The sequence below is a fragment of the Polyergus mexicanus genome, unplaced genomic scaffold, assembly GCF_030449975.1.
Source record: "Polyergus mexicanus isolate NDT 795.1 unplaced genomic scaffold, iyPolMexi1.0 SCAF_25, whole genome shotgun sequence".
Taxonomy (NCBI): Eukaryota; Metazoa; Arthropoda; class Insecta; order Hymenoptera; family Formicidae; genus Polyergus; species Polyergus mexicanus.
Genome location: NW_027223345.1, coordinates 1,568,996 through 1,587,504, shown reverse-complemented (window position 1 = coordinate 1,587,504; position 18,509 = coordinate 1,568,996). Strand labels below are relative to the sequence as shown.

General features: G+C 30.3%; 3 protein-coding genes and 1 pseudogene across 12 annotated transcripts in view; 2 read left to right on the top strand and 2 right to left on the bottom strand.

The window, feature by feature from the left end:
• Window positions 1-2,035: 2,035 nt before the first annotated feature.
• Window positions 2,036-3,461, top strand: LOC138943187 (putative nuclease HARBI1; annotated as a pseudogene).
• Window positions 3,462-3,656: 195 nt separating this feature from the next.
• LOC138943141 (uncharacterized) lies at window positions 3,657-6,491 on the bottom strand. Its single transcript, XM_070313692.1, has 6 exons — window positions 6,391-6,491; window positions 5,965-6,097; window positions 5,466-5,576; window positions 4,512-4,756; window positions 3,928-4,131; window positions 3,657-3,799 (listed from the first exon to the last, which is right to left on the bottom strand). Exons 3-6 carry the CDS (start codon window positions 5,492-5,494, stop codon window positions 3,786-3,788), a joined length of 492 nt encoding a protein of 163 aa, XP_070169793.1. The 5' UTR covers window positions 5,495-5,576; window positions 5,965-6,097; window positions 6,391-6,491; the 3' UTR covers window positions 3,657-3,785.
• Window positions 6,492-6,948: 457 nt separating this feature from the next.
• Window positions 6,949-18,509, top strand: part of Pig-s (phosphatidylinositol glycan anchor biosynthesis class S) — a 104,154-nt gene continuing 92,593 nt past the window's right edge. For both annotated transcript variants that reach the window (XM_070313745.1, XM_070313743.1), the window contains exons 1-2: window positions 6,949-7,134; window positions 7,225-7,348. In XM_070313745.1, the coding sequence (XP_070169846.1) occupies window positions 7,303-7,348 (46 nt within the window). In that variant the 5' untranslated portion in view covers window positions 6,949-7,134; window positions 7,225-7,302. The remainder of the gene's footprint in view (window positions 7,135-7,224; window positions 7,349-18,509) is intronic.
• LOC138943163 (protein I'm not dead yet-like) overlaps window positions 11,120-18,509 on the bottom strand; it is a 54,817-nt gene continuing 47,427 nt past the window's right edge. For all 9 annotated transcript variants that reach the window (XM_070313736.1, XM_070313728.1, XM_070313732.1 and 6 more), the window contains 2 exons: window positions 16,873-17,251; window positions 11,120-11,883 (listed from right to left, as the gene is read on the bottom strand). In XM_070313736.1, coding sequence (XP_070169837.1) covers window positions 11,632-11,883; window positions 16,873-17,251 — 631 coding nt within the window. In that variant the 3' untranslated portion in view covers window positions 11,120-11,631. The remainder of the gene's footprint in view (window positions 11,884-16,872; window positions 17,252-18,509) is intronic.

Here is an 18,509-nt window from a genome sequence, read left to right as displayed (position 1 = left end):
ATTTTAAGGTCATGTGAAGGTCAACTTTAAAATCTTAAATACCCAGACAGCACAAAACATCCTCAGGATCATCCTGAATATGTCCAGGACGGTTCAGGACATTTGTAGGATGTTTTAAGATATTATTATAAATATATTTATGAAAGTTTAATATGCATACATAATTATTTTTAGTTGTGTCGGCTATTTTATATAATTTAGAAATCTTAAGTATTATAATAAGTATCAATGTCCTATAAATATCCACTGGATAACCCCTGGATGTCTGTAGGATATATCTGCCCTGTCTATTATATTGGATGTCTTTTGGATTTCCAGAGGACATATACATGTGCAATTAATTGTTAACGTTAATTTTAATATTAATAATTGAATTTGATGCGCACATTTTCATATATCCAAAATTATTATTTATTTAATATTTCATGAGAAATGTTACTGTTCGCAACATTCCAAAAACTTTACAAACAATAGTATTCAATCGCTAGTTCGTTTGTTTACCGCTATGCGACACGCGAACTCGTATTTGAGATTTGGTCATGAGAATTATATAAAGCTTGCAAAGAGCAACTGACAGGAAATTACAAATGTAATTATTTTTTATCAGTTCAATTTCTGATGCAATCCCAACATAGGGAATTCAGATATTGGATTGTTTAGAAAATATTACACAACTCAAACCCGGGAGCCAAACCTAAAATATTCATGTACGAAAGCCTCAAATATTAAAGAACGGTGAACTATTTTTAATATTAGATTTTTAATATTGGCAGTAAATAACAAAACAAAATTGTAATTTATATTTAAATTTTAAAATTTGCTCCTTGAAACATACGAAAAATATCCCTAACATATCCTATAAAAATCCTTAAGATGTTCCACAGGATCTCCCTGGATTCTCCAGAGGTTAATATACGGCTATCATTTACTCTTCCTCAGAACATCCAGAGGAGATCTGAGGATTACAATGGGATATCCTGAGGATATCCTACATGTATGTCCTGGATGCCCTTTGGACGTCCTAAGGACATCCTTGTGCTGTCTGGGTAGAAACCCCCATTTTTTATTTAGTATTCTTGTAGCTGACATCGAGAGTTTTCCAAAACACTATAATAAAGTATTTTTTTATTAAGTACTTTTTGAGTTATTTTATATTTTAATATAAAAAATAAAATATCTCGTAAAATATTTAGTTTTCGATAATCTTACCGTAATACTTTTATGTGCAGAATAATGAGACAAATCAATTGTATAAAAAATAATTATTTTTAAGAAAATTATTTACAATGTATTTTTTTAAACAATTATTTGTTTTTTTGGCACTAATTAATTTGTCTCATTATTCTGTACATAAAAGTATTACGGTAAGATTATCGAAAACTGAATATTTTACGAAATATTTTATTTTTTATATAAAAATATGTCAGATTAAAATATAAAATAACTCAAAAAGTACTTAATGAAAAAATACTTTATTATAGTGTTTTGGAAAGCTCTCGATGTCAGCTACAAGAATACTAAATAAAAAATGGGAGTTTCTATTTAAGATTTTAAAGTTGACCTTCACATGACCTTCAAATGATTTTCCAAGGTCAAACCAATAGTACCATCTTATGGCCCCCTCGGAACCAAACAACTTTTGTCTGAAACATTTTTCTCTTCCGGGCTTGGTTTTTGAGATATTTGCCTGAGGATATTAAAATGGGACACCCTGTATATTAATAATATTATGGATATGTGTGTGATAACTTTTATATATATTTACTGATAGAAAATTTACTAATTATAAGAAAATCATCACAATGGATTCTACAATTGCATTATTATTATGCATCTGCAAGTATTGGAAGAAATGGAGACAATCCCCAACATATCAGAGAGCACACCAAAAGAAATTGCTGAGATTATATATATAAAAGAATAGGGCAACATGAAAATACAATAAAACAAACAGAAAAGAAATAGTTGGATTCGTCCTATTTTCACGCCTAAAAAAAGATTTTTGCAAGGTGCCAGTGATAATTTAATTCCTGAAATGTTGGCCTCCAATGATCCAAAATATTTTAATTTCTTGCAGTTAACACCAGTGTTATTTGAAAAACTATTGGATATTGTTGGACCAAAAATTCAGAAACAGTATGCAGTTCGAGAGCCAATTTCATCACGGATACGACTGCAACTTACTTTACGATATTTAGCCAGTGGAGACAGTATGGCATCTATATTATATGCATTCCGTGCAGGAAATAATACCGTATCGACAATAATTTCCGAAACATGTCAATGTATTTGGGACGAATTGAAGGAAAAAGTTTACCTCAATCCGACAGTAGAAACTGGCATAAGGTAGCCAAAGACTTTGAGGACCTGTGGAATTATACTAATTGTATTGGAGCAGTAGATGGTAAACATGCGGATATTGATGTAAGTATATTTTATTATTTCTCTACATTATATAAAATTTAAAAAATATTTGGAATGTTTATTATGCAATATATGTATTATGCAATTATTGAATATAAATTTCAATTAGTTGGTTTGTATTATATTGCAGGCCCCACCAAATAATGGATCAAGCTATTACAATTATAAAGGAAGACATAGTATAAATTTAATGGCAATTAGTGACGCAAAATATTGTTTTTTGATGTTGGATATTGGTGCTAAAGGTCGACAAAACGATGGAGGTGTATTTCGAAGAATCGAAATTGGTATCGGTTTCGAAAATGTAAATATATGAATCTACCTGAACCAACTCAAGTGGAAGTAAATGGGCCAGAGCTTCCATATATATTGGTGGCAGATGAGGCATTTGCTTTAACACCATATATGATGCGACCTTTTCCTCGAAGCAAGCACCTTGACATAAGAAAGAAGATATTTAACTGTCGTCTAAGTAGAGCAAGATTAGTAGTCGAAAACGCCTTTGGATTGCTTGCAGCTCGGTGGAGAATTTATCGGAAACCGATTAGTATCCCTTTAAGCACAGCGGTGAAAATTGTGTAAGCTACAACAGCTTTGTATAATTATATTACCCAATATAAGACGATGTTACCTCTAGCAGAATATAATCTACTCCAAGAACAGCACAGAAGATAATCTGAACTTGACTCACACAAGTGCATTTATAGAAATGGATGCGCTCAATAACCATCCACATAGTCGATATGCTGCACAAGTGCGAAATCATTATGCTGATTTTTTTTATGAATACCGGTGCATTCGAATGGCAGTGGAATAAGGCCTTGAATAATGATTTTTAAATATACATCATATTTGCTTGATGGTCGCTTTGATATGCATTACAGGTTTGTCGCAGTCCAGATGTTTGTTAACGATCATCGTAGAAGTTGAAATAAAATACAAATTCTGCGCAAGTATCAACACCATTGAGTAAGCCTTCAGGATACGATGAATGTTGATGAATGACAATAACAATACACACTCGTTGGCAAAGAACACGTCCTTGTTCTTTTTCTATTTTTTATACATTTAATTTGTATTTAATAACTGAACATAGAAATAAATTCGTTGTTTTGTAAAACAATTAATTTGTTTATCAATTATATATTTTGTCCTTTCGAAAATGCTGATAAAATGTATAAAAGGACTTCAAGAAGGATACAAAAGAAGGGAGGTGAAATATAAATCCAAGCACAGCTTTATTTTATAAAAATATATAAATATCTAATTTTATATATTATGTAATAAAATACTATAAAAATATAACTAAACTATAGTAAAAAATACTGAACATGTTAACATTGGTCACTGACATCGTAGTATTATAATTCCGAATCTGAAATGAAAATATTTATATATGTATCATGTAGAATGGATGCAAAGAAAAGCAGATGAGTCTATACATGCATACAAATACACTTATTGTATGCCTATTATATACTATTATGTATACGCAATCATTACCTAAGTTGTTTTGAACTTCCAGTACTCTGCTAAGAAATTCTATTTGTAATTTTCTTCTCTCTTTGTAAGGGAGCCGACGGAGCCCATCAGCCAAGCTTAATACAAAGCCATGTATCGGATCATTTTGTACAACTGGCTCGGCCATCAGTGTCATAATGAAGGTCTTTTCTAAACTGTCTAGATCTGTCTTCAATGATTTTCTTTCTAAAAGAACATATAAATAATGTATAAGATTATGATATATAATTTAAAAAATGAGCGTAAATTTACCTAATAAGTGGAAACTTATTGAAACATTGGTTTTGAATTCAAATTCTTTAAGTTTGTAATTGAAAAATATTTGAATATTTCTAAGTGTTTTTATAATTCCTAATACGTGAATTCGTTTAATTATGCATAGTTTAATTAACTATAAAATGTTTATTAAAGATTATTACAGAAAAAAATAAAAATATAAGACAGAATGTATATTACTTTACACAATTTTTATAATTTACAATATAATTTACATTTACACTTGACATGAAACAAAATTATAATAAACATTTAAAATAAATTATACATATAATAGTAATTGTACATACTTTTCGATAAATGAAAATTGGGGCTGCTAATTGAGCTTGAAGTAGAACATTTCCCTGCAGGCGATCTCGATGCTGTGTATCGATTCTTCGATACATTGAGACCTGATGTGGTTCGTATATGCAGTGATATCGGTGATAACGGTGATGACGGTGATGACGATAATGACGGTGATGACGGTGATGACGGTGATGACGATAATGATATTGATGAAACCGAGGAGATTTTGGATAAAGTAGTTACTGTTCTAATCAAATGAAAAAAGAAAATAGAAGTTGAAAAATTAACTTATAATCTATCGTGAATAATATACAATTCTTTATTGCCATTTCACTGCAAGAAAATCTCAAAATTGATCGATTTTGAGATGGTAATAAAAATTTTTTAAAAAGTAATATAAAACAGAATAATACATGTTTAAAAATATAGTACAACATATAAAGACATTTTCTACGTTTAATTTTTGAAACTTAAAATAAACAAATTAAAAAAAAATTAAATAATGATGAAACATGCAAATTTTTAAATATAACAATGTCCCAATAAAACAACATTTTCAGTTCTTATTCATTAAAAGGGTAATATATACTGTCTTGTTTCCATACAGTCGCTTAAAAAATTCATGGCCTCGTAAAAGCGGAAAGTATTTTTCCGTGTTGGAAAAGCTGCCAACCCACTTGGAATGTATTCATTGCTTTTTTTCTTGTCCTTCGCATAACAATCTTTCAAATATTTCCATCTTTTTTTGGCGATGGCGATATCCATGATTTCTTTTTATGATATTGAAGATATTATTACAAAAAATTATATTTTTCACATATACATATTATATATAAAAATATAGTAAAATCAATATACAATTAAAGATTTAGAATGCTAATCCTCATGTTGTATTAAAACATCCAATCAATTTTTATACAATGTTAATTGTAAAACATAATTATACAATTACATACCTCTCATCATATTGCAGATCTCTTGCCATAGAGCATTTTTTTTTTAATAATGTCTGATCGGCAACCGGCAACCGGTAAGATTATCATTGATATCAATGGAAGGTTTATTTCCTGAAAAATACAAACATTATCATAATATAAATGTAATTTACTTAGTAACTGTAAATATATAGATCTGACTGTAATGCAGGAAGAAAGAGAGAGAGAGAGAGAGGAGGGAGAGCAAGAGAGAAAAAGATAAGTTTCTTCAATAAAATAGAACACCAGTAAAAGCGCCAAAGTAGAGACAAACCAAGTGAGAAATACCGATTTAAAAAACATGTATTGATGTCTATTAGACATCTATAAACGTCTATAAACATCTATAAATGTCTAATAGCCATTTTTCCGACTTGTGATTTCTCGCTGGAAAACAGCAGAATTTCCTACATTATCTTCATAATCATAATTGTAGTAATAGTATTTAAAGTTCATGGATAATAAATAACAATAAATTTACCTATAGTCACAACATTATTCTCATCAATGATGATTGTATTTATGGCTTCGTTATATTCATTAAAACATGAATGCTGCAACAAGTCCGTCATGTTATTTTTCAATATTCAGCCGCAGTAACCATATTTTTTGCTCTGGACAGATCAATTAAAAATCCATTTAGTACAGATAATGTATAAGTATACAGTTATAGGATTTCGTTTACAAAGCAGACCTAGTCCTGCAATGTACCTTACATATATGAAATATATGAGGAACATAAATACATCCAAATATAATACATACAAAAATAATTCAAATTCAGAGATTCAAAAAACATTCAAATAATTCCTAAATGCAATATACCAAAATATTATTCATTTAAAGTAAATTGGCATTAATCATTAACTAATTATAATTCATCTTAATTTTAATATTATATACTTACTAATTGTAATAATTTAACATTAACATTGCTCATGTTCCTCATGTTGCTGCTTATTTTGAGGTTAGCTTTTATACAATACATGCATGTATAGATGTGTGCGTAGACATTACGCGATCTGTGAAACCTATTCCGCTAGAAACTACTAAAAACGGAACGAACTTGCGGAACGCTCGTGATTGGTTCCGCTTTCGTTCCACGTTACGCTGTTCCGCTGCATGGGTTCGCACCCTAAGGCTAATATTACATTTGTCGTATGACAAACTTTTTAAGCGCATTGATTAGCTAATTTCTAGAGACTCAAGAAAGTTTCTATTTTGCAGCCAATCAATATGCTTAAAAAGTTTGTCGTACGACAAATGTAATATCGGCCTAAGACTACGCATTGAAGATTGAAGATTAAAGATTGGAATTTGACCAATCAGAACAAAAGGAACTAAAATTTCTTTATTCTGATTGGTCAAATTTCAATCTTGAATCTTGAATCTCAATCTTCAATGCATAGTTTGAAACGGGCTTTATTCCATCTATGTATAATCAATGATATGTGTTTCATGCGTTTTGTGACGGTAAGGTTAGTGATAAAGGGGGAAAATTTTTTTTTCATTGTTTGTATATCAATTGAAATGATAAACATATCGCGAATGTATTGGTATCAATCACCATGAAACAATCGTGATGATATGTTTTACTATTATCGCATATTTTTACGACACGTTACGCAATCGCATGTGACAGAAACGCATTGTAGGTTATATATCCGCCATGAAGGTTATGTTTATCAATCCTTTTCGATGTTCCGTCGTGCTTTATGGAATTTCCTAATTTTTACTCTAGGGCCAAGTGTTGTCGAACGTTTTCGAAATAAGTGTCTCTTGATTGCAATTGGGGATCGTCATAAATCCATCTGGCGAAATGGCAGAAGAAGCGGAGAACGTCAATCAGGATTTTGACGTGGATGGTGAGTGAGATAGAAATTATGTATGTAAATTGAATACATCTATTATCATTGTAATGACACACTGCATTTCACATACATGGTATTTCACTATTTCAGACACGCATTTTGTGTGTCGATCTTTCTGTACATATATTGATCTTTGTGAAGCTAGTCATTAATAGAGACTTTTGGCTTTTCGTTAAAGAGTTCTAGAGTTCCTGATACGTTTTAAAACGAGTTCTGTAATTAAATGGTAAAAGGTAGGAGACTAAGGTAGTCAACTTCACGATAACTTCCCAAGAATTTTAACGATTATTTTTAAAATGGGGCTGATAGAACTGAAATTGAGAATCTTAGTAATTTTTGTTTCTCGAATTAAAATTTTTTTATTAAAAATTTATTTTGAGAGTTTTTGTTTTTTCTAAAATTCTAAATCATGCAAAGAGTTCTATAGAAAAATATTACGATTCAAGTCGATTCCTATTGAAATAAAAAATATTATTCAATTTTCGTATTGCAAGAACGTGATACTCTATATCTCTAGATCTTTATTTTTTTTATATTTAATCGACAGAACTCTTCTTAAAACGTATCAGGAACTCTAAAACTTTTTGAGGAAAATAGGCCAAAACTCTATTAATTATATTGAAATTCTGAAGATAGGATATTAACTTCACAAAGATAATAGGATATGTTAAAATATAAGTGAGACAATATACAGGGTGTCTGATAATAATCGCACCATCCGTAACGTGCAGATAGAGCAGGTAAAACCGAGAAAGAAAATCCTCTTTTGCGATCTTCGCAATAATCAATAAAAAATTAATTTAAAAATATCGGCCATTTCATGCGAGTATTACCACGTGGTGAGAAAGAACGGCCTGATATAGACAATATTGATTTGTAGTTGCTAGAACGCGAGGACCATCGCCATTATCGCTCGTACGTAATTGTTGCTATTTGTAGACAGAGAGAAGATATAACAGAGGGCGGGAGTCAGCTAAAAGAGTATCAGGCAATTAGAAAGAGACGAAGTCAAGTGACCTGGCTGTCCTTGTCTGTTAGCGCATGCGCAGAGTAGAGCATACAGAGTTCGGAGAGCACATTAGCATAGTAAAAAATATTATAAAGTTATATTTTAAAGAAAATTAATACAGATTTTTAAAAATCTAATAAATGTTTTGTTATGACAAAATCAGTTAAAATTTATTAAAAAACGTATTTTGCAATATATAAGTAGACAAAAATTAAACCATAAATAAATGTAATAATTATAATTTTAAGTGTTAATAAACCTAAATTTTAATTTACATTCACAAATTATTTTAAAAATAAATTAGTTTCTTAATGATCAAATTATTAATTTCGATATATTTTAATCTTTAAAGAAATCACAAAAATTTTGTTTATATTACTGTACAAGTAAAATATACAGGGTGTCTCATTTTAAAGGACCCACTCAAATATCTCAGAAACACTGCGTTAAATCGAAAAATGTTTCAAACAAAAGTTGTGTGGCTTCAAGGGGGCCATAAGATGGTGACAATGATTTGACCTTGGAAAATCATTTGAAGGTCATCTGAAGGTCAACTTTAAAATCTTAAATGGAAACCCCCATTTTTTATTTAGTATTCTTGTAGCTGAGAGCTTTCCAAAACACTATAATAAAGTATTTTTTCATTAAGTACTTTTTGAGTTATTTTATATTTTAATTTGACATATTTTGATATAAAAAATAAAATATTTCGTAAAATATTCAGTTTTCGATAATTTTACCGTAATACTTCTATGTACAGAATAATAAGACAAATTAATTAGTGCCAAAAAAAAACAAATAATTGTTTAAAAAAATACATTGTAAATAATTTTCTTAAAAACAATTTTTTTTTTATACTAATTGATTTGTCTCATTATTCTGTACATAGAAGTATTACGGTAAAATTATCAAAACCTAAATATTTTGCGAGATATTTAATTTTTTATATCAAAATATGTCAGATTAAAATATAAAATAACTCAAAAAGTACTTAATAAAAAAATACTTTATTATAGTGTTTTGGAAAGCTCTCAGCTACAAGAATACTAAATAAAAAATGGGGGTTTCCATTTAAGATTTTAAAGTTGACCTTCACATGACCTTCAAATGATTTTCCAAGGTCAAATAATTGTCACCATCTTATGGTCCCCTTGAAGCCACACAACTTTTGTTTGAAACATTTTTCGATTTAACGCAGTGTTTCGGAGATATTTGAGTGGGTTCTTTAAAATGGGACACCCTGTATAATTAAATTCAATAAACGATTTGCATATGATTCAAATAATAAAGTAATACGAAAAATATATTGTTGACAAAAATCTTTATTATATATTTCTAGAGAGATTTTAATTATTTCCAAGGTTTTCTGTCAAAGTCTCTTTGTCCTCTCCAACTCTCCAAGTCCGCTCTGCTAATACTAAATATCAAAAACTGCGCATGCGCGAATAGACAATGACAGCCAGGTCACTTGATTCTATCTCTTTCTAATCGTCTGATGTTTCCACTTACACGATTATCTATGGCTCCCGTCCTCTATTATATCTTCTCTCTGTTTGTAGAGCACTCCTCCCAAAACTTTTAGGTTGTGTCTTCTCGCTGCGCTCTTATACTCGCGCGAATTGGTCGATCTTTTTTAATTAATTTTTCAATAATTATTACGAAAATCGCAAAATGGTAAAGGACTTTCCTGCTCGATTTAACCCCTTCTACCTGTACATTACGGGTGAAGCGATTATTAGCAGACACCTTGTATACAAGGTGTCCTAAACCACCCGTACACCCCTTTCCTTTCAAAAACTAAGCATTTTAGAGAAAAACGTTTTGAACAAAAATTGTATAGTTTTGAGGGGAACATAAGACGGTGTCATTGGTTTGACCTTGGATAGCATCGTTAAGGTCAAGTCAAGGACACCTTTAATTTCTCAAATGGAATCCCCTATTTTTTATTGTATATCCTTATAGCTTACCTCGAGAGCTTTCCAAAACATTATAATAAAGTATTTTTTCATTAAGTACTTTTTGAGTTATTTTGTATTTTAATCTGACATATTTTGATATAAAAAATAAAATATCTTGTAAAATATTTAGTTTTGGATAATCTTACCGTAATACTTTTATGTACAGAGTAATGAGACAAATCAATTAGTGCAAAAAAAACAAATAATTGTTTAAAAAAATACATTGTAAATAATTTTCTTAAAAATAATTATTTTTTATACAATTGATTTGTCTCATTATTCTGTACATAAAAGTATTACGATAAGATTATCGAAAACTAAATATTTTACAAAGTATTTAATTTTTTATATCAAAATATGTCAGATTAAAATATAAAATAACTCAAAAAGTACTTAGTGAAAAAATACTTTATTATAGTGTTTTGGAAAGCTCTCGAAATAAAGCTATAAAAATATGCAATAAAAAATAGGGAATTCCATTTAAGATATTAAAGGTGTCCTTGACTTGACCTTAACGATGCCATGCAAAGTCAAACCAATGACAATTTTTGTTCAAAACGTTTTTCTCTAAAATGCTTAGTTTTTGAAAGAAAAGGAGTGTACGGATGATTTAGGACACCCTGTATAAGAGAATTTAATAATATATATTGTCTCAGTATTATTTTCTTGATCACTTGTATTAGTAGAAAAATCATATCATTTGCAAAGCGGAAAATATAAGAAAAATATACATATTACACTATTACGAATGATAAGTAAATCAAAGAATGAGACAAAATTCAGGAATTGAGAATTTGAGATGCAAGTGGCTGATTGATTTAGTTTTCGACTCCAAATAGGTATATTGTGAACATACTTGATATATATAAATAAATACATTTATGTGTTTTTTGATTGGCTAAATATTAGTATTGTCAGTGGTTCTTTGGTCGATAAGACATATGTAAAAGTGGATTTCTTATTTGAGGATTTTTGTGTACTATTTTATATTACATTTCATACAAAAATAATATCCCGCATGCGAAATTATTCTAAGGATGTATCATATCGTTACTTTCTTATCATATTCGACAATTTTCGCTTTTACGATACATATATAGTATCATCCAGTCTATTCTTGCCATTAAGGAACTTATCCCTTAAGGCGTCAGATATCTTTGGAATTTGTAAGAAAATATCTATTATAGAGAGACCGAATTTTTTCGATGAAATGAGAATATTACGTACGAGTAGTACTCTTGTCATTGTGGAAGACGCGCGTTCAGTGGAGCACGAAGCGCAAATAAATATCGAAGGACCGACGAGTATCGTTATGTCGCCCACTCGGGGAACTCGGACAGATTGAATACGTATGTACCCCATGTGGAGAACGCTCCCACGGTGACGACGAGCGTGACGATGCTGGGCCCGATACCGGCGATCATAAAGTCTCTTGTCTTTATATGACCCGCCGCGCTGGCAATTGCATTCGGCGGGGTGCCTACCGGTAAATGAAATGAGAACGAGCAGCAGATAGCCGCCGGCAGCATCAAGTACAAAGGATGTATTTTAATAGCCACACACTAAAAAGAAAAAAGAAAGTTTTATTGTTAAAATCATTTTGGTTTACGCCATTTATATTGTGAGAACAGAATTAAAGATAAATCTTATTATTAATTTACATCTTACGAATCACTTTTCTTTTGACATATATTGTGGAAACTGCATTCCTAAATAATACACGCTTCGAATTATGTGGTACTTTCTTTTAGTTCCTAGTCCTAATACATGCAATTTCGAAATATGACAATTGTCGTGCTTACTTGTATTATCTTTTCGTTGTACTATTGTGTATTTATATTTTTTTATTTGCATTTGCTCGTTATTATGTCACTGTCAATACGTATAGAGTTATTATTTAGTTTCACTAGAACTAGAATTTCGAAATAAGTGTAACATTATGAATTCCTAGCCATTACTATGGTAAAGATAAACTTATTGATTTATTTAGTTGAATATAATAGATAACACACGTGTGTGAATCTAGCATCTCAAGTGTTAGCATCTCATAAATATCTTTCAGATTTATTTGCATCCAGCATAGTTCTATAGTTCCTGATAAGTTTTAACAATAGTTTCGGTGATTTTACTATTAAAACCTCACCGATTTTATTGCCATTTACAATTAGATATGTTGTAGGCGAAGTTCGTGTGTTTTAAGTAATTGAGAATAAATAATAAAAACCTCCGTGTAAAAGTCAAGTGGAGAATGGCATTGATTTAAGAAATATAACAAATTAAAAATCGACAATTTTAATGCTTTTCCTTAGGTATTATAACTGATATTAGGAATAGTGAAGTTTGCCTACGTTATATTAACCTATTTGTCATCTTCTAATTAGAAAAAGTTTTTGTTTACATTATTTAAGGAATAACTAGATGATCATAGTTGTTTATAGATTTATCATGATTAACGATTGTTTTACCTATTTCTCCCAATTCATTAACAGCTTTCAACATGCGACTGCACAAATTTTTAAGTTTCTTGTTGAGAATAGCAGTAAGTTAATACATTTTCTTGCTCATTGAAAAGTTATTCACGGATGTATTAAATGTCCACGGAGTGAAAAATATTATTTATCTATTGCGTGGACGAAAGAAGGGCGGAGCCTCTCCCCTTACATCGCCATCCCTAAAAACATTCGAACCCAATCCACTAATTTTAATTTTAATTTAAAATCAGAAATAGGTTTGTAATAAATTAATTTTTTCAGGGTGATGGTCCAGGGGAAGGAACAAAGGCGCTATGCGTTTACTTTATACAATAATAAAATAAAACTATAAAATGTGGTTTAGAACTCTTAACATGGTTTAACACAGAACTTTCCACATAAAAGAAAGTTTGAAATAAAAAAATTTAATATATTTGCATATTCAGATCTTTAAATAAATATTGTATTTAATAATATATGAATGTTTAATAATGATGAAAATCTTTTGAAAATTATTGAGAACCATGAATTTTTGAAAATATGTTGAATTAAAGTAAATTCGCTTTCCCAAAAATTTTATTTTTATAATATTTTAAAGTCCAATATTTTAGGAACGAAAATAAAGGGCGCCACATAATTCAAAGCATGTATTACTTAAGAATGTACTCTTTACAATACATGTCGAAAGGAAAATAATCCGTGAAATGTAAGCTAACGTCAAGATTTATCGAATTTAAATATGGATTCATAATTTTTATCCTTTTGCGATATCGAGATGTAGCCCCCCAATATTCTAATTAATTATATCATGATAAAAATATAGTAATAAATATATAAAATTCCCGTGGGTGGCCAAGAAACCTGCTATTAAAAATATCGATCGTATAGAAAGAATAATAAATAGAATTCCGTACGTGTGTGAATCTAGCATCTCAAGTGTTAGCATCTCACAAATATCTTTCAGATTTTCTTGCATCCAGCATAGTTCTATAGTTTCTGATAAGTTTTAACAATAGTTCCGGTGATTTTATTATTAAAATCGCGTTTAAAAAAATGAGATGCTAACTTCCGGTAATATATGATAGTATCTCATCATATTTCGAAAGTTTAATCATAAAAAAGTAAAATTCCGTAGAGTTCTATAGTCTAGATATATTTTGTCAATAGTTCTGACGAATAAACGATTGTTTTGCCCAAGAAAGTATTTTCGATGATATAGGTGAAATGCTGATCGATTTTCAAGAGTTCTGCTTATTCGAAAATAGTTCTCACATAGTTCTGGGCATGTGCATTGCCTTTTAAAAGAGTTCTGATGAAAGAAAGCGTTTGAATATTTTTTTTTAAATTGTTTTGCTCGAAAAACGCGTATTTTCGAGAATATAGGTGAGATGCTGGTCGATTTTCAAGAGTTCTGCTTAATCGAAAATAGTTCTCACATAGTTCTGGGCATGTGCATTGCCTTTTAAAAGAGTTCTGATGAAAGAAAGCGTTTGAATATTCTTTTTTAAATTGTTTTGCTCGAAAAACGCGTATTTTCGAGAATATAGGTGAGATGCTGGTCGATTTTCAAGAGTTCTGCTTATTCGAAAATAGTTCTCACATAGTTCTGGGCATGTGCATTGCCTTTTAAAAGAGTTCTGATGAAAGAAAGCGTTTGAATATTTTTTTTTAAATTGTTTTGCTCGAAAAACGCGTATTTTCGAGAATATAGGTGAGATGCTGGTCGATTTTCAAGAGTTCTGCTTATTCGAAAATAGTTCTCACATAGTTATAGACATGTGCATTGCCTTTTAAAAGAATTCTGATGAAAGAAAGTGTTTGAATATTTTTTTTAAAATTGTTTTGCTCGAAAAACGCGTATTTTCGAGGATATAGGTGAGATGCTGGTCGACCGGTCACCTATATCCTCGAAAATACGCGTTTTTCGAGCAAAACAATTAAAAAAAAAATATTCAAACGCTTTCTTTCATCAGAACTCTTTTAAAAGGCAATGTACATGCCCAGAACTGTGCGAGAATTATTTTCAAATAAGCAGAACTCTTGAAAATCGACCAGCATCTCACCTATATTCTCAAAAATACGCGTTTTTCGAGCAAAACAATTAAAAAAAAAATATTCAAACACTTTCTTTCATCAGAACTCTTTTAAAAGGCAATGCACATGCCCAGAACTATGTGAGAACTATTTTCGAATAAGCAGAACTCTTGAAAATCGACCAGCATCTCACCTATATTCTCGAAAATACGCGTTTTTCGAGCAAAACAATTTAAAAAAAAATATTCAAACGCTTTCTTTCATCAGAACTCTTTTAAAAGGCAATGCACATGCCCAGAACTATGTGAGAACTATTTTCGAATAAGCAGAACTCTTGAAAATCGACCAGCATCTCACCTATATTCTCGAAAATACGCGTTTTTCGAGCAAAACAATTTAAAAAAAAATATTCAATCACTTTCTTTCATTAGAACTTTTTTAAAAGGCAATGCACATGCCCAGAACTATGTGAGAACTATTTTCGAATAAGCAGAACTCTTGAAAATCGACCAGCATCTCACCTATATTCTCGAAAATACGCGTTTTTCGAGCAAAACAATTTAAAAAAAAATATTCAAACACTTTCTTTCATTAGAACTTTTTTAAAAGGCAATGCACATGCCCAGAACTATGTGAGAACTATTTTCGAATAAGCAGAACTCTTGAAAATCGACCAGCAACTCACCTATATTCTCGAAAATACGCGTTTTTCGAGCAAAACAATTTTTTAAAAAATATTCAAACGCTTTCTTTCATCAGAACTCTTTTAAAAGGCAATGCACATGCCCAGAACTATGTGAGAACTATTTTCGAATAAGCAGAACTCTTGAAAATCGATCAGCATTTCACCTATATCATCGAAAATACTTTCTTGGGCAAAACAATCGTTTATTCGTCAGAACTATTGACAAAATATATCTAGACTATAGAACTCTACGGAATTTTACTTTTTTATGATTAAACTTTCGAAATATGATGAGTTGCTATCATATGTTACCGGAAGTTAGCATCTCATTTTTTTAAACGCGATTTTAATAGTAAAATCAGAGCTATTGTTAAAACTTATCAGGAACTATAGAACTATGCTGGATGCAAGTAAATCTGAAAGATATTTCTGAGATGCTAACACTTGAGATGCTAGGTTCACATACGTGAATTACGTGAAAAATATGTGACAGTGAATTTATATATATAGATTTCATACTATTATATAAATTGTATTTTTTGAATATAAAAAGATATATTGTTCTCTACTGGCAACTTTCGGATAGATTTTGTGATTTACACCCACTGCTTCCCCACTTATTACTTTACGCGTTAGCAACAAGATGCTGGACGCGCGTAACTTAGGAGCGCGGCACTTAGTTTCAAAAGTGTCAATATTGCAAATGTAGTGGGACAATACTTTTAACAACACCGCAAAAATTTTCAAATATAATTTTCCTTTTATATTTTATATTTGATTAATAATCATAAAATTATTTTTTCTATTATTAATTACGTATGTTTTGCAACAATTAAAAAATTTTAGTAACATTTTATTCAAAGCTTTTCACATACTTTTGCAATTATATCGATGTATATAGGTTTGAATAAAATGTTAAAAAATTTTTTAAATTATTGCGCGCGGAACATATATGTATGTAATTAATAATTTAAAATATAAATCGATATGATTGCAGAAGCGTGTAAGAAACTCTGTATGAATAAAATATTATACAAATTTTTTACTTATTGCAAAACATACGTAATTAATAATAGAAAAAAAATAGTTTTAATTATTAATAAGATATAAAATATCAAAAATATTTTATTTGGAAATTTTTGCGGTATTATTAGAGACGTATTGCTTCATTATATTGCGAATACTCCTGAAGCTAACGATAAGTACTGCACTCTTTAATTATGCGCGTCTCGTTGCTAACGCGCGAGTAATAAGTGGGAAGACAGTAAAAGTAAAATCTGGCCAAAAAGAAAATAGCATTGATATAGAAAATATTGGTTATATGTGAAACAATTTTATCATGTTGACTTTGCTCAACTCACCATTTCCGCTAAGACTGGCAATATAATATTCGCGACGGCCACGTTAGCCGTCAATTCCGTCACGTTCTCAGCGAAGAAGCAGACGATCAGCAATATCGCTACCACGTTGATCTTTTGCAGACTGATCAAGGACTGACCGAGCATGGCTGATAAACCCGATGTAGTACTACCAGCGGAGATGGCGAATCCGCCGCCCAGCACGAATATCAAACTCCAGTGCATCTTCTGGTTAATCATCTTCCATGTTATTAGACCGGGTGACGGTTTCGTGGGTCGTTTGTGTGGATTTTTGTCGAACGCGTGTAGAAAGTCAAGTTTCGACGGAATGATGAAGAACAATATCGTCACGCATATGGCCGCGGTTGAATCCTTGACCGATCTGGAATTTTGAAAAAATTCCAGTTATTTGATATTTTTCTCTATTAATTTTTTGGTAAATATACCGAGAAGAGGACCTCCACCCCTGATGACCTTGATCTTGACATATGTTATCAAAGTTGTGTCCCTGAGTAATATTTGACAGATTTTAGCCATTACTCATTTTTTATTATATATATTTTTTATTATAAAAAGTTATTAACAAAAAAAATTTTATAAATGGAATATAATTCTTCCTCTTTAGGGAAGTTATCAAGTAGCATTTCAAATTGAATGTGGGATGTATCTCCCAAATCTATTTCTAATTTAAAATTAAAATTAGTTATAAAGTAAGTAGAATCAGTTTTGGATTAGATTAGTTTTTTTGGGGAAGAAGAAGCAGAGCTTCTCCCTCGCCTATACGTTTCCTGAGGAATTATTATACGGTTTCACATGGGTTTCCAATTTTCCACGCGCGCGCGCGTGTGTGTGTGTGTGTGTACAATATATATAATATAAGTAAGTTCATAATTTCATCACAGTTACTTTCAAGGTCAATTTTAAGGTTGACAGAAACACTTTCAGGAAAAACGTTTGATATAAAAGTTTCTTATTTTTTCACGTACAATTCGAATCTGTAATAAAAAATACTATGTTCTCCTCAAAAAATTCAACTTCCGGTCCGTATGGCGTATTTCCGGTCGGAATCAAAAGATTGAAAAATCACCATTCGATAGAGCATACCCGATTCGCTGAGATAAATCAGTTTATGTAAAAAAATCAAATAATTGTTAAAAAAGATACATTGTAAATAATTATATATTTTTTCTTTAAAACGATTATTTTTTATATCAATTGGTTTGTTTTATTATTCTGTGCATAAAAGTATTAATAGTAAGATTATCGAAAATTAAATATTTTACGAGATATTTTATTTTTTATATCAAAATATGTCAGATTAAGATATAAAATGACTCGAAAAATATTTAATGAAAAAATACTTTATTTTAGTGTTTTGAAAAATTCTCGAGCTAAGCTACAAAAATATGTAATGGAAAATGGGGTTTCCATTTAAGTAGTTGAAGATGACCTTCAGGTAACCTTCAAACGACTATTCAAAGTCAAACCAATAGCACCTTCTTATGTCTTCCTTCGAATCAAATAACTTCTGTCTGAAACATTTTTTTTTTTTTGAAAATGCATGGTTTTCGAGATATTACGGTGTTTCAAAAACAAAAATGAAGTTCGGAGTCTGTATTTTAGAAAATTTTTGAAAAAAT

Excerpts from the sequence above, each read along its gene's own strand:
- LOC138943141 (XM_070313692.1), bottom strand. The coding sequence starts at position 5,494 with ATGGCAAGAGATCTGCAATATGATGAGAG. Across the intron at positions 4,757-5,465 it reads GATCTGCAATATGATGAGAG|AACAGTAACTACTTTATCCA; the intron begins GTATGTAATTGT and ends TCATTTGATTAG. Across the intron at positions 4,132-4,511 it reads CAATTTTCATTTATCGAAAA|AAAGAAAATCATTGAAGACA; the intron begins GTATGTACAATT and ends ATGTTCTTTTAG.